The sequence below is a fragment of the Ursus maritimus genome, unplaced genomic scaffold (assembly GCF_017311325.1).
Source record: "Ursus maritimus isolate PB19 unplaced genomic scaffold, ASM1731132v1 scaffold_6, whole genome shotgun sequence".
Taxonomy (NCBI): Eukaryota; Metazoa; Chordata; class Mammalia; order Carnivora; family Ursidae; genus Ursus; species Ursus maritimus.
The window spans coordinates 50,569,644-50,585,466 of record NW_024426774.1 but is presented as its reverse complement, the minus strand read 5'-3'; the positions used below and the strand labels follow the sequence as shown (position 1 = coordinate 50,585,466).

At 42.4% G+C, this 15,823-nt stretch overlaps 2 protein-coding genes across 2 annotated transcripts; both read right to left on the bottom strand.

Moving 5' to 3' along the window:
* Window positions 1-410: 410 nt before the first annotated feature.
* Window positions 411-9,419, bottom strand: SNRPG (small nuclear ribonucleoprotein polypeptide G). The gene is made up of 4 exons (XM_008699967.2): window positions 9,282-9,419; window positions 5,430-5,452; window positions 4,435-4,559; window positions 411-605 (listed from the first exon to the last, which is right to left on the bottom strand). The coding sequence occupies exons 1-4, from the start codon at window positions 9,311-9,313 to the stop codon at window positions 555-557; spliced, it is 231 nt and encodes a 76-aa protein (XP_008698189.1). The 5' UTR covers window positions 9,314-9,419; the 3' UTR covers window positions 411-554.
* A 1,396-nt stretch (window positions 9,420-10,815) lies between these two features.
* Window positions 10,816-15,499, bottom strand: FAM136A (family with sequence similarity 136 member A). The gene is made up of 3 exons (XM_040623337.1): window positions 15,314-15,499; window positions 14,305-14,445; window positions 10,816-12,309 (listed from the first exon to the last, which is right to left on the bottom strand). Exons 1-3 carry the CDS (start codon window positions 15,398-15,400, stop codon window positions 12,121-12,123), a joined length of 417 nt encoding a protein of 138 aa, XP_040479271.1. The 5' UTR covers window positions 15,401-15,499; the 3' UTR covers window positions 10,816-12,120.
* Window positions 15,500-15,823: the final 324 nt, after the last annotated feature.

The window sequence follows — 15,823 nt, the reverse complement described above, 5'->3', positions numbered from 1 at the left end:
GGTTTGCAGGTTCTTTATCTTTCCAACAGAAGATGGAAAAAAGGCACCCCTGCCACACTTTATATTTAATCATACTGATCTATATTAATGCATTAAAAATTTAAAAGAAATCAGTCTTGGGGTGCCTGGGTGGCTCAGTTGGTTAAGCATCTGCCTCTGGCTGGGGTCATGATACTAGGGTTCTGGGATGGAGCCCCACATCGGGCTCTCAGCTCAGCGGGGAGCCTGGTTCTCCCTTTCCTTCCTGCTCTCCCTGCTTGTGCTTTTTCTTTCTGTCAAATAAATAAAGTCTTAAAAAAAAATCAAAAAAAACAACCAAAATCAGTCTTAAACCAGGAATAGTTCATGTTAGAAAAATTAGAATAAGAGCTAATACTCTATTTTCTATGTTCAGAATGTCTGAGAAAGCATTTTGACTATTATAAAAGTTTATTTAACAAAAAAGTTCAATATGAAAATGCACAGGACCTGATTTTTATATTGTCGTAAAACAGGTACTATGGAGAGGGAACACGTGGAAGCAGTTGATTTCTTCTCATGAACACACCCATTGTTTATACTCGTTCCAAGGCTTCTAACATGATGATACTATTGCCTCGTATTACCTAAAAAGAAAATTTGAAAAGAACACAATTTATTTGACAGACATGGATGAAAGAATTTTTACAAAATCATTAATGGTTTTTCAGTATTAAAGATCAGTTTGTGAGGCTTTTTTCAAGCCACAGGGATACTAAGGCTTTATCATGACAAGAAGCCAGTAAGCACTTTTTAACTAAGATGTATACTTTCTAGATTTAACAAGACTAACAAGTACACTTTTGAGAATGCTAAGTGTCCAATGATTCATTTCACCTTTTAAACTGCAGTACTCAAATAACATACCCATCTCTACCCCAAGGGCCAAGTGATCTGTCTGCAGCTGACAGAAGGGAAAGGAATAGGACAGGTGGGACAGGGTCTTGGAGCCTGGCACAGACAAACAGCAATAAGTATGATGAGAAGGTGGCGAAGAAGAGCAGCACAAAGAGAGAACAATGCCCTGAAAATGATGACGGGGACTGAAGGAGCCTACAGACTTTTATTCTTTCTCTGAGTTAGGGATGGAAATGAAGAAAGCTGAACAACATACTTACCTAGTTCTCAGGGTTTTAATTCCTGGCTTACTTGCAACAGATGGTGAACAACACATCTCACTGATCAAAGCATGAAAAACTAGATTTCTTTTCTGTCTCTCCCTTACATGTGTCCATTTCTGACCCTATAAAGGTCAGGGTGGCAGAGAAGTTCAGATAACTAAGATTTTCAGATCTGAGACTTTGGGGGTCATTATTAAAAAACAAAATACAGCTGTGTCATTCTCATCAACATTTTCTAAAATAGTAGGTACTGCACATGTTTTTGCTTTCTCACATTAATACATGAAGTAAGGCTAGTGGGTGGATACCTCTGCTGTATATTAATCTTCCTCTTTTTCTCATTGTGTTTAGGCCTAATTCTTCAAATCAAACCGGAACCATCAGGTCCAGAATTCCATAGTGTTCTTTTTGTGCCTCAGTGCTAGTTTTTACAAAATGCTGCTCAGGCTTTTAGTCTTTGGAAAGGGCACAGCTATCTAATAACAAATACAAACCGAAAATGGAACTACAGAACCATAAAGCTAGAAAGAACTCCTGAACTATACAGCATCTTAATACAGAATTTTTAGTACGTTCTTAGGGGAACTCTGGGGTGGAGTGAAATCTTAAAAGACAGAGGTGAGGCCACTGACAACTATGGGGATGTTTCAGAAGAGGCTAGCTGAGACATCATTAGGTAATTATCCAGCTGACAGATCCCTAATACAAACTATCTCCCCTGCCAAACACACACATTCTTTTTTTTTTTTTTAAAGATCTATTTATTTATTTTAGAGAGCACAGGTGGGATAGGGAGGAGTCTTTTTTTTTTTTTAAGATTTTATTTATTTATTCGACAGAGAGAGACAGCCAGCGAGAGAGGGAACACAAGCAGGGGGAGTGGGAGAGGAAGAAGCAGGCTCATAGCGGAAGAGCCTGATGTGGGACTCGATCCCGTAACGCCGGGATCACGCCCTGAGTCGAAGGCAGACGCTCAACCGCTGTGCCACCCAGGCGCCCCTATGGGATAGGGAGGAGTCTTAGCAGACTCTGTGCTGAGCATGGAACCCCATGCAGGGCTCAATCTCATGACCCTGAGATCACAACCTGAGTCAAAATCAAGAGCCAGACGTTTAACTGAAGGCATGACCCAGGCACCCCAAAACACACACATTCTTAATACTACTCTAAGTATAACAGCATTAAGTCATTTCAATGGCCTCAGTGGGTCACTGACTTGGACAAGGGAATAGCAAAGCCAATGTAATGGTCTCCTTTGCCAAACAACTTGTGAAAACAAAACCGTAACTTATCTGTTTTTCTTCCAACCTCAGAAAAACCATTCTTGAATTTTCTTTAAAATGCCTTTTTATTGGGGGCACCTAGGTGGCTCAGTCGGTTAAGCATCCGACTCGATTTCAGTTCAGGTCATGATCTCAGGGTCCTGAGATCAAGCTCCGTGTGAGCTCCACACTGGGTGTGGAGCCTGCTTAAGATTCTCTCCCTCTCCCTCTGCCCCTTCCCCTCGCTCTCTCTCAAAAATTTTTTTATTAAGGACAACTGATATGAAGATTTATTTATTACCTAGAAAGAGAGAGCACAACTGTGCAGGTGGATGGGCAGAGGGAGAGATGTAGACTCCTTGCTGAGTGGGGAGGCTGATGCAGGGCTTGACCTCATGACCTGAGCCAAACGTTTAACTGACTGAGCCACCCAGGTGCCCCCATTATTTCATTTTCAAAGCGTTAACTCAGCCGCAAGAATTATTGCCTACTAATAAACCTTTTTTTGGTCACATACAAGCATCAGAGGTGGAAGGGCCAACTGCCTAACACAGTAAGCAGGTGCTCATAACCAATTTCTGTGTAAAGACTAAGCCCATTAAAATTTAGGGGGAAATTTTTGAGAAAGATCCATGATCTAGGTTCAATTCCTTCTCGGATAAAATTCCAAGAAGTGTCACACAATTCTCTGAAAAGTTACCTTCCCAAATTAGAACCGACTTTTATTTATTTAATCTTTTATAAAGATTCTTTATTTAATTGAGAAGCAGACTCAGCAGGGAGCCAGATGTGGGGCTTGATCCCAAGACCCTGGGTTCATGACCTGAGCTGAAGGCAGATGCTTAACCAACTGAGCCACTCAGGCACCCCAGAACTGACTTTTAGATATCAAAGTCCTTCTTCAATCTTTTTAGCAAATCTCTTGAGATAAAAACTAAAAACCTAATTTACTCTAAGAATGAAGATTACTGAATTTGTAAAAGGAAAGGCTAGAGAGAAATCTTAGGGGTGTGTGTGTGGTGGTATTTAAAAACTATTTTTAAAAGAAAACTGGCGGATAATGATTTGCCCAGTCATACCAAGGCATTCCCTAAGCTGTTTTTCCAGCCCAGACCACTGATTTGCTTTTCAAATGAAAATGCATTTGAAAGAAGCAAAAACATACACCTTGTAAAGAGTGATTAAAAACTGTGAGGCAAAAAATAAAAATAAATAAAAAATCAAGGCTAACCATTAGAAACTCTTAACCACCTTTTAGAGGTCTTTATGCTCAGTGATTTGCTAAAGTGAAGTTGTCCTTTTAGATCTACTTTTCCCAAGAAATTTGGGACTTACTAACTTACTGGATATATTGTCCTGTGCTGGACAAAGAATGGGATTCAAAACCTGGGTCTTGCTAACAAACAGCAAAAACTTTTTCAGTAGTCGTACCACTATGGCCTAATGAATGCAGAAATGTTTGCTCCTATAATTAACTCAGTGTTTCTGTTTTTTTCCTATTTTCTTTCATGTGAATGGCTGTCACTATGATCACCCCTTGCAACTTTTACCTTGGCCACTTTTACATTTGGGTGTGGTAAACCAGAAAATCTGGGTTAATTATACACACAAAATAAAAAAGTATGATGGTGGACTAGCAGATTTGCATCACATGGGCACTTGTTAGATAGGATCTGCATTTTAGTAAGATCTTCTGGGAACTCATAAGCATGTTAAAATTGAGCACAATGAAGGACTGACTATGGGCCTCTATTATAAAGCTCAAAAATGATTTCCTACAGCTATTTCAAGTCCAAGGACCTCAGAGGGTTCTGAGTAAGATTCAGATCTAACCTATAGGTAACTCAGATATTAACACAGTTGAATGACTACCATATGTTAAACTAAAAGGGAGATGAAGTCTAATCTTGCCTGTAATTTGCCTAATTTCAATTTAATCCAAGGAAGTTAATAGAAAGGAAGTTAATAGAAAGGAAGTTAATCCTTATTTCAAAATATGAAATCTCTGGGAGAAAGCTTCTATCTTTACTTACCACCATTCCAATATTGTTCTGTTGCCCACTAGTTGCCATCTCCACACATTCATCTATCACAAGATTCATAAATGGATCAAACCCCCGCAATATTCCTTGGACATGTCTGCCACCATTTAATTTCACTACAAAAAGGGAAAAAATAGTTTAATAAAACTGACCGATAAAAATAACTACTCATTAAAAATTAGGTGGAATAAAACGCAGGTACTTGAGAAATATAATCCTCTAGCCTTACATATGTCAAGTAGTGAGCTGAACATTTCACATTTACTTCCACATTTAAATTTACAAAAATCCAGGTGGGGGATGGGTGAAATAGATAGTGGGGATTAAGGACTGCATTTGTGATGAGCACCAGGTATTGTATGGATGTGCTGAATCACTATACTGCATACCTGAAACTAATACAACTCTGTATGTTAACTATTTTGGAATTTAAAAAAAAAAAAAGGTAAAAACAAAAATAAACTTACAAAGAATCCTATCAAGTAGAATTATCCTAACTTTTCATGAGGTAACTGAAGTATAGCACTTCTTAAGAAACTGACTGGTTTGAGGTTATACAAGTACTGTGGGCTACAGCTGGGATTCAAACGGAAGGTTTCTTGCCTCTGAAGCCCAGGGCTTAACCCCCATACCTTCTAGCACTGTATAGCTCAGATTTTTGGTCCTGGTCCAAGTCCTTTGTTTTTAAAGGATAAAACGTTGATACATTTTCAAATATCACAAAATAGGAAAATCCTATTAATTTTGTCTAACTGAGGGAGGGCTTAAAGGAAATAATGAAAAGTCAAAAGTACTGTGCAATTTGTTAAATATCAGAAACTAGGTAAATAAAATTGGGTAGGATTTTCATAAACCTCCTTAATTAATGGATGTGAATTAGAGGTTCTGTGTGATTTTTTACGAAGTTGCGCCAAACATCATATACTGCCAAGACACATGTAGAAAGCAACTAATTAAAAATAAAACAAAAAACCCAAGAAACTTACATGATAATTTCTTGTCCATAAATCTGAAAAAGCAAAAAGGGGTACAAATTATATAACTGATTTAAAAATTTTAAGCATAGCAAGCACAAAAGTAAGTACAGCCAATACAATTTGCTAAAATTGCACAACAAAAATAATGAAATTTAAAATAGTAAAAAACTTGTACTGTTGTAGAGGAGGGAATAATGAGCTACCTCATTTAGCACTTACTCAACGTAATTTGGGAAGGGGCGAAATAATAAATAAATAAAAATGAAATGGATTTAGAATATTATGAATGCACATCAAACTAAGTCTTTTTATGATGTAAATTACAAAAACATTCTTGTTGTTCAATACTGACCTAATTTTCGATGCCTAGGTTTTATTATTTTCTTAAAAAAGATTTTAAAAATTATTTTTAAGTAATCTCTACACCCAACATGAGGCTAACTCAAAACTCTGAGATCAAGAGTCTCCTGCTCCACTGACTTAGTCAGCCAGGCACCCCTTGGCTGGATTTTAGAGCCATAACAGAAAAACAAAGATTTGTTTATATTGCGGTTATTACCAAAACCAAACTAAGTTGTAAGGAAACTAGAAGGTAATCAAACCATATCCAATTCAATAGCTATTTTATATTTGAGACAATAAGGAGTGTTGTTTTATTTAATATTTTTTTTTTTAAAAAGATTTTATTTATTTGACAGAGATAGAGACAGCCAGCGAGAGAGGGAACACAAGCAGGGGGAGTGGGAGAGGAAGAAGCAGGCTCATAGCGGAGGAGCCTGATGTGGGGCTCGATCCCGGAACGCCGGGATCACGCCCTGAGCCGAAGGCAGGCACTTAACCGCTGTGCCACCCAGGCGCCCCTGTTTTATTTAATATTAAGCATCACACTTAAGTGTTCAAGATATTCCTCAACACATAAGTATTTTTTAGCAAAATACTATTTTGAAGCTTTAAAAAAATCTGAATTAAACAGGGAAATCCCATCTCAGCAGGGCATTATGGGAATATTAAGCCATGTAATCAATCCAGTTTTTACCCCTTCCAGTTATAGGCTAGAAAATATGAAATTTCATGCGATTTTTAATTTAGTTGAGAGGGAGCACTCGCGCATGCACAAGTGGAGGAGGAGCAAAGGGAGAGAGTATTAAGCTGACTCCCTGTTAAGCGTGGAGACTGACAGGGGGCTCCATCTCACCACCCATGAGATCATGACCTGAGCTGAAACCAAGAGTGGGATGCTTAAACAACTGAGTCACGCATTCGCCCCTGAAATTTCATGCAATTTTAATGTATAACATGTCATGGGAGAATCCAAAGATAAGCAAGACACAGGCCTTCGGCACCTGGGTGGTGCTCCGGTTGAGCACCTGACTTGGTTTGGCTCGGGTCACGACCTCATGGTTGTGAGACGGAGCCCCAAGTAGGGCTCTGCGCTCAGTGTGGAGTATGCTTGGCCCTATCCCTCTGCCCCTCCCCCCATGTGTGCACTCTAAAATAAAATCTAAAAAAAAAAAACCAAAAAAAAAACCCCCAAAATATAGTATGATATTAATAGAATATATTATATATACAATACAGCAAATACAACACACATGAACTTATTTAACCCTTATGATGACTTTGTAACTTACATCTTGTTTTTACCACCATTTTATAGATGAGGAACTGAGGCTCAGAAAGATTAAGTAAATTGTCCAAAGTCACAGAGGAGGTGAGAAAGTTTGAGCAAATGCAAATGGCTCAGTTTGGCTGGAGAACTGGAGAACAGGGGCACTCCGTTAGCGTGTGTAATATTTGGCACTTAGATTTCAGATGGAAGAGCTTGAATGTTGTGTCAAGAAGCCTGGACTTTATCATTCAGACAGTGATAAATTATTAAGGCAGAGTCCAGTCACTGCCAAGACCACCGTGGCAGTGATTTTTAAGAGGGTGGAATGGAGAATCTGGTTAGGCCTGGGTATCTCAACCTTGGCATATTAACATCTGGAGCCAGATAATTCTTTGTTGAGGGATGCCCAGTGCATCGTACACTATTTAGCAGCATCCCTAGCTTCTACTTACTAGATGCTTGCCAGTAGAGCCTGACTCCCTACTTCCCAGTTAATACCAACTGAGTTAATCTAAACCAGGAGGAGGGTATAAGATTAAAGATATTCGTGAGAAAGTAAAGGAAAAAAAAGCCTGAAAGTCATTTTGGAGGCAGGTCTCAAAGGATCTCACTATACATGAAATCTAGAGATGAGAAAAATATTAAAACTAGGTTTGTCCTCTGAAATTCACATATATCTGTTAAGTAAAAAAAATATCTGTTAACAAAAAAAGGAAATCTAGGATTACAAGTAGACAATATTTTTTTTTAAAAAAGACTTTATTTATTTATTTGACAGTGACAGAAAGAGAGCACAAGCAGGGAAAGGGCATGCAGAGGAAGAAACAGGCTCCCCCGATGCGGGCTAGATCAGAGGACCTCCGGATCATGGCCTGCGCTGAAGGCAGACGCTTAAGACTGAGCTGAAAAATAATTAGCATTTCACCAGTTCTTGAAGAATCCAGTGAAAACTACTAAGATTTTACCAGCTCGTCAAAGAATATGTTTTAGATCAGCATTTTCAAAATAATTTCTATTTGTCTTTATGTTAAACTTATGATTAATAATTCTTTAAGGGATCCAACTAAAATATACACGGAGTTTTTGCAGAAAAAATGGCTTTGATACAGATGTGCATTTAAACGTAAAATTATTTTTTTTTAAAGATTCATTTTTTTTGAGAGCGAGAGAGCAAGCCAGCAGTAGGGAGGAGTAGAGGGAGAGGCAAACACTAAGCAGACTCCGAAGCTGAGCCGAGAGCCTGACATGGGGCTGATCCCACTACCCTAAGATCACGACCTGTGCTGAAACCAAGAGTTGGACGCTTAACTGACTGGTGCCCCTACACGTAAAATTATTAAATATGATCTTTTCTCTAAGTCTGACTTCTCTATGAGGCTGGTAATAAGTGAACTATACGCAGGCCAGATGGCTGTTTCACAAATCGATTCCTGAATCAATTTTTCATACTTTTGTGCTATCCAACTACTATGTGCAGAATTCTGGCATTACATGGTATAGACGAGATAGAAAAATACTTAGGAGGCATCGAACATGTTAAGTTCAGTCAAGAGTGTTTGAGGAGGTTAAAGCTTTAAACCGGGCCTATCTAAAGTAGGATTATGCTGTTTTGAGTTGATTTCACTGGGCAGGAAAAAAAAATCCCTAATTTTCTGATTAAAAAAATGAACGTTCTCACAACAGCTCTGCTAACAGAGGACAGCATATGACATTCAAGTTTAACTTCAGGACAAAAAAGCAAAATAGGAATAGGATTTCTAAATTAAAGTTGAAAGAAACAGCTATGAACACATTCTAAGATTAAGGTGGTTTTTGTCTCCTCATCTACTATCAAACACTTTCATTCCGCCCATCTTCTTAGTTCTGTATAGAATTACTCTCCAGCCACCTAATCTATAACTAAAAAGGCTATTCGAGAAGTTCAACAAAGGATGGCATTCCAGATCTCCAAGCCAAGAAGAACGAGCGAGAGGAGTGCGTCGGGAGACGTGGGGCCGGAAAACGCACCTAGGGAGGCGAGATAGCGGGAAGAGAGGCGCCTTTTCTGCCACTGGTAACCATGCCATGCCAAGAAGGCCGAAACGAGACGTCGGCGCGGGCTTCAGGCGCCGAGGCTCAAGACCCTATCAGGTTCTCGGCGGCCTTGGGCCGGAACACGTACTCTAGGCACACTGCAGGAAATGGAGAGGATCTAAAGAACTCAAAGCACGCAAAGAAGCTGCCACTTGGAAGCGGCCCTCTCACATACTCACTTTTTCAACTCGGGAGGGTGAGCTTTGCTCATGGTGTCTACTCGGCGAGCTCAAAGATGCCTCCAAACGGAATCCGTGGTGCCCTCACGCTCCCTCACGTAGGCCCGGCGTTTCGCGTCTGACGTCACCGATCCCGTCAGCCAATCAATTGCTGGCCGATTTCACCTCGCGATACTTTGGGGGCGCCTGAACTTGTCTATTGGCCTCGTGTTTCCGCTTGCGTCGCCACCGATTGGCCTAGATGGGGTTAGGGGTGGTGACAGTCGTCTTCTCAGTTCCGTTTCCTCGTTTGTAAAATTGATATGGCGGTTCGGTCTCTAGCTTCTAGGAGAAACCGGTGTATACTCTCTTCGTGCATTGCCTGGGTTGTCTTCTTCATATATACTAAATGAATATAGGCTCTGGAGGGGTGGGCCTGTGATAGTTCTTTGGCATGTATTCCTACATATTGCCACGCCAAGGGTTCCAGTAACAACAATTAGTGACCTCTGGACACCAGAGAAGTAGGGTGATGTGGCCTCAGTTTCTAAGAATTTGAATATAAAAAAACGCCTAAGTGTATTCCCTAATGACAGTCTTGCAATTCTTATAACACTGCATCCAGAACCCCACTTGATATACCTTGCTCCTATATAAAAAACGTGAAGGATCTCTAATATGAGATACTCTTCACTTGAAAATCAACTCGTGTAAAAAGTGATCTCCGACTTGTTCCCAGTTAAGTCACCCAAAAGAGGTGAATAAACATGTATGAATAAAACACAATTGGGATTACAGAAGACTTAGGCAAAAATAGTAAAACCTTGGTGATTATCTAAGTAGGGGATGATTCTCCAAAATTCAATTCATTCCTAAAGTTCAGGAATGGCTCTATTTAAATACCAGTGATAGTAGGGGCACCTGGGTGGCTCAAGGGCTTGGGTGTCTGCCTTTGGCTCAGGTCATGATCCCAGGGACCTGGGATGGAGCCCTGCATTTATTTATTTGAGAGAGGGAGCAGCAGAGGTAGAGGGAGAACAGACTCCCTGCGGAGCAGGATCCCAGGACCCCAGGATCATGACCTGAGCCGAAGGCAGAGGCTTAACCAACTGAGCCACCCAGGTGCCCCTAAATAAAATCTTTAAAAAATAAAATAAATATGAATGATAGTAAAAACTTAAACTCATCACATAGTTTTGTACTCTCTGGGCACTCAAAATCCTAGACGTTGCATTTTCCCAAGAGGGATCATTAATTACCCTCTCCACCTCTTGCTGTTACTGTTTAGCTGAAGCTAGAGTCCTGAAATGGATATTGAATTTTTTTTTAGCCTTACAGGTTTTTTTTTTTTTTTATTAGTGGACTTCAAGTCATAGTGCTATAGCTTGCCCTCAGTTTTTCCCATTTACAATGAACCAGCCCTGCACCTGCATCATAATTCATAACTAATTTTTACTCTTCATGGCCTCTTAATAAACTTATTTCACACACTACAAAGAGAAGCGTCCTGAGAAAGTTGTATATATTCACTATCCAGACATAAGAAACATAATAGTGGAGGAAAAACTAAACCTTATTTATTTTTTAAAACTGAGCCTCTAAGAAAATATATCATAGCCTTGAAACACCAAACACAGGCTATATTATCATTTCAAGTAGTAAGTTGGTAAAAAGACAATAAGGTCCTTATCAAAATGAAAAGGTGCTAGAGCTGGGGCAGGTACACTGCTTGCTGCAATGGCCCCAGGCAAAAGTGGTATTTGGTAATGGGGGGGTTGCCCCTCTTTTCCTTTAAAGGAATCACAGCTTACCCGAGTTGCCTACTTTTTCTCCTTTCACCTTCCTGTTGCCAAGGGATTGTCTCAATAGGGCTCTGTTTTTTCAGGGGGCAAAATAAGCAATACCGAGTTTAGGCTTTCATTCCATTCTGTTCTATAAAAACCAGGTTTTTCCAAAACCAATACTTAATAACTCTTGAAATTAAGACAACAGTTCCTCCTTCAATGTTCACTCCCGGATACTGGTATATAGTGCAATCAAAGCCCTCTTTCCCTTCAAGGGAGAGTGTCACTGCAAGATTGTCCTGTCGCTCTCCTGCAGATAGCCTCAGGGCCTATCAAGGCAGCCAGTGAGAGGGAAGGTCCGCTTCCCAAACCCAGTGTAACATCACCTGTCGTGTTTTTACACATCTCCTAGCTGAAGGATGTAATGTATATTTCAAGAAATGCATATCCACATCTCAATGGCCAGAAACAGATATCCATAAGAACTACTCACAGTTCTTATCCGAACTACCTCTCCCAACTCCACATCTTAAATCAACTTCATGCCCTTGTATATAAAACAAAACCAAACAAAACAAAGACCCAGAAACCTTTTTTCCTTTCTAAATTAGTGACCTTGTGGATTTTGTTTTACAGCTTATGGAAAACGATTTGGTGAGCCTTCTGGTAAACGGGAGGTTGGCAACAAACAGAAACACCTCTGCTCACACCACCAGATCACAGGCAGGTTAGAGGAACCTGCCAGCCTGTTGGTACCTCTGTACTGAGAAGAATCTGGTATCTTGGAGGGCTCTGGCTTTGTACAAGGGAGATCCCTAGAGCCAGCAGAAGCATGTGAAATTTAGGCTATCAGAAACTGTCCTGTGCCATCTCTGAACCAGATTTTAGCACCAGTTTTTTCCATTTCACTTTCTAGGGTTGAACATAAAGGAACCAGTGTCCAGAGGCAAGTGACACATGCCTCAAACTTGCTGCCATCCTTAATTTCTTCATAAACTTCACTTAAAAGACCAAAACTCCCATTTCTTTTTAAATAGAATCCTGCTGTCAGCTCCGATGTCCAATTGCAAAGACTTCTATTTCCCAATGGACAAGAGAGACTCCTTCATCTTCTTGGTCATGCTCGGGATGAGGTGCATGTGGTCATCCACACACTTGGTCACACAACTCTCCAGCTGCCGCTTCACCTGAAGCTCTTTACTTCCAGCATCTATTGAATCTTTGGCTTTGTCATTGCAATGCATGGTGCATCGGGCCAGGCGGTCCTGTGGCAAGAAGGAAGAGGGCAGAGAAGTCTGAAAGATTGGCCTCCATTTACCAAGTGCTTACCATGTGCTAGGCCCCTTGCTACATATTTTGGCTTGACATATATAATCTTGATCAATTAAAGGGACACTATAGTGCAGTTAACCAAGATTATCCTGACTATTTTGAACTAGAGGGTGGCACCAGGAGGGTCCAGGCAAAGCATGACAAGAAAGCAGATGAATGACAGAATAAATTATACAGAAGCCCCCTCCAGAAAGTGGGAAATAACTAGAGGCTACTGTTGGTCAGCTACAGTTAAGACTTACAAACATTTTGATTCTTTAATATCTGTGCTTGCTACAGAAAAGCACTCAACAAATATTTATTGAGTAGCTACTATGTGTCAGGTACTCTTCTAATGTTGGGGAATACAGCAATGAGTAAACTAGATGATGTTCTTACCCTCACAGAACTTACATGCCAGTGAAGGGAGAAAAACAAAATGAGGGGAGATGTTGAAGAAGCAGTTGGATATATGAATCTGGAGATCAGGAGTGAATTTGGTTTAGAGATATGAATGAATGTAGGAGTTATCAGCCTACACATGGTATTTATAGCAGAGAATTAGATCAGAAAAAAGGACCAAGGACATGCTAGGCACTCCAATCCTCACAGGTTGGAAGGGAAAAGCAGGAAAGGAGGCCAAGAAAGGATGGCCAGGGAGAGAGGTGGAAAACCAGAGAGTGAGGTGTCTTGGTGCCCAACTGAACAAACTGTTTCAAGGAGGCAAGTGATCATTGAGACAGTGATGCAGACAGGTTGTGTAAGATGACGGATGAGACATGACCACTGGATTTAGCTCCATGGAGGGGAGTGGCCAGAGCAGTTCTGGCAGAGCGAAGAGTAAGTCTAATTGGAAAGGAGGACTAAAAAGTGAACAGAAGGAAAAAGTCATACAGCAATTCAAGAATCAAAATGTTAAAGACCTTATCGATAAAATTAGCTGTCAAAGTGAACACAAAGAAACCTGTCTGGGTTTAGGATCTTGGATAAGTTAGTCCTTCACAGTGTCAGTAATTTTGAAGAATTCCATATAGCAGAATGTAAAAATTGTATATTAGATACAATTTGTCCCAGGTGAACAGGATTTCAGGCTATGAAAAACTGGTTCAGAAGTGGGCTCTGCTGGGGCGCCTGGGTGGCACAGCGGTTAAGCGTCTGCCTTCGGCTCAGGGCGTGATCCCGGCGTTCTGGGATCGAGCCCCATGTCAGGCTCCTCGGCTGTGAGCCTGCTTCTTCCTCTCCCACTCCCCCTGCTTGTGTTCCCTCTCTCGCTGGCTGTCTCTATCTCTGTCGAATAAATAAATAAATAAATCTTAAAAAAAAAAAAAAGAAGAAGTGGGCTCTGCTTTCTCCAAGCTCCAGGAAGGCACAGTCATAGGAAGGGAATATAATGAAGTTGTGGCTACCCTGTTCTCCAGAAAGAGATATGGTGGATACCTTTTCCTCCTAGTGACCTCAGAGAGGCTTGTGAGGAAGGCATCAGTGAGTCAGTATTACTAATACTTCACATTAATGACTGTTCTTTGGTGACACAGGAGCTGCCCTCTAGGTATAGCAAACAGGGGCGGTTCTGGGTGGGCACGTCCACAACGTGATAGCAGGATATTGTTCTAATCTGCACCTCTTTATGACGAGCCTACTCCACTTATCCTGGGGATAAGTACTACTAGTTTAAGGATGAACTAATCCATGTCTTAGAAAGCTTTTACACTCTACAGTATATATATTATATTTCGTGTCTATGGGGGGGAAAGGCTCTTGATCATGAACTCCTTTTTACATCATTTTTTCTATGGGAAATACTTATAGCACTCAACCTGGGCCACAGGACTGTCACAAATGTTAAAAGAACCAAGACATTAAAGCCAAGAGTTCTGAACAAATGCTTGTAATCTCTTGCAAAAGAGCAACATCAAGGCCTGCAGTCCTCTGCTTGGGGTATTTCTCACCTGGAACTTCTCCAGTTCACTGGTCACCAGGGCCTGGGCTTGAGCCAGAGGTGCATGGCAGCGTTCAATGCACTGATGCACCTGCTGCATGGACGCCTGGCTGTCCTCACAACAGCTGGCACTGCACCGGAACATGAGGCCCTGGGGAGGGAAGGCAGAGAGAGAGGTTAGGTAGGAAGGCCTCTGGGGCAGAGAGTACCATGGAGTGCCACAGAGGAGCATCTGTATTTGCACCTCTCCTAACAGACATCAAGAACCCAAAACCACAAATGGGAAAATTATCCTCGAAGCCTAGCAGAAGGTTTCATGGCCTTCTTCCTGCTTGCTCATTGGCACTTGTGGCATGGAAGGCTGGGTGGACGGAGAAGTTGGTGGTGGGTCAGATGAAGTCAAATTCTGAAAACCAGGGTTCAGAGGTCAGCAACCTAGTAATCTACTTTCTACCAGGGGGCAACCGATCCATTAATCAATGACTCAAGAAGCACCGCAGAAACCCCACGATTTGGTTAGGGAAGCTGGACCAAGAGCCACATACCACCTAGGGGATCGAAGCACAACAGCATATAAACCAGCGCTGTGTGGAGCGACATTAATACGGGCATGACAGGGCCACTGAGGAAGCCAAGCTCTTTTGCCTTTCCGGTGTTTCACCTTGGCCGTGCCCTTTCTGGGCCTCGGCCTGCTCACCTGCGGAAGGGGCAGCGCAAGACAGGAAGGCGGGGGAGGCCGAAAGCCTGACACTAAGGGCTTTCTAACGCTGCTTCTAACACCCTCTCCCCGGAGCTGGCTTGGGGGGAAGACGGCTTTGCGCGTGGGGCGGGAGCACAGATTTCATCCGCTCAGCGGGAGCTCCAGGGATTCTGAGGGTGAGAGGTGCTTCCGAAGGCGCCGCGGCGACCCCAGGGACGCCCCGACTCGAGTCTGCGGGGAGGCGGGCAGCGACGCGCGGCGGCTGCGACAAGGGAATCGCGAACTGCCGGGACTCTGCGCCATTACCCCCGCCCGCTACCTGCATCTTCCTGATGTTCTCTCTCTCCAGACTCTTCACCATGGAGTCCACCGCCTCCTGTACCCGCAGCTGCTGCATCTCCGCCATGGCGACCCCGCGCTGCACCCCCTCCGCGCCGGCGCCCACATGGAGTCCAGCGATCGGCCCGCCCCCTTGCTGCCGCCGCCAGAGTCCCCGCCACCCTTCCCCGCCCACGCCGCCGCCTGGCTTCGGAGAGGAGGAACTGCATCCCCCCGCCCCCCGCGCTTCCGCTGCGCCCCGCCTCCCCATCGGGCTCCTCCCCTCCCGGCCCCGCCCCGCACACCCTGCTAAGTCTGAGCCCCTGAGGGCTGGAGGGGGCGGTGGGATTCACTGTCTCCATTCTCTCCTGCCTCCTTCCCTGTCTTCCTTCAGTCTTAAAAAATATTTAATATGATTAACATCCAGATGAAAGCGCAGGATTTAGGTAAATAGCTCGAGGAGCTTTACCAGACCTTGCTCTTTAGCAGTCAATCTCCACCCTTTCTCCCC

Bases quoted from the DNA above. Each gene is read 5' to 3' on its own strand.
- SNRPG (XM_008699967.2), bottom strand. From the start codon at position 9,313: ATGAGCAAAGCTCACCCTCCCGAGTTGAAAAA. The intron at 5,453-9,281 runs GTGAGTATGTGA...TTGCTTTTTCAG, and splicing joins CACCCTCCCGAGTTGAAAAA to ATTTATGGACAAGAAATTAT. The intron at 4,560-5,429 runs GTAAGTTTCTTG...CCCTTTTTGTAG, and splicing joins TATGGACAAGAAATTATCAT to TGAAATTAAATGGTGGCAGA.
- FAM136A (XM_040623337.1), bottom strand. From the start codon at position 15,400: ATGGCGGAGATGCAGCAGCTGCGGGTACAGGAGGCGGTGGACTCCATG. The intron at 14,446-15,313 runs GTAGCGGGCGGG...TTCCCTCCCCAG, and splicing joins AGAACATCAGGAAGATGCAG to GGCCTCATGTTCCGGTGCAG. The intron at 12,310-14,304 runs GTGAGAAATACC...TTCTTGCCACAG, and splicing joins GTGAACTGGAGAAGTTCCAG to GACCGCCTGGCCCGATGCAC.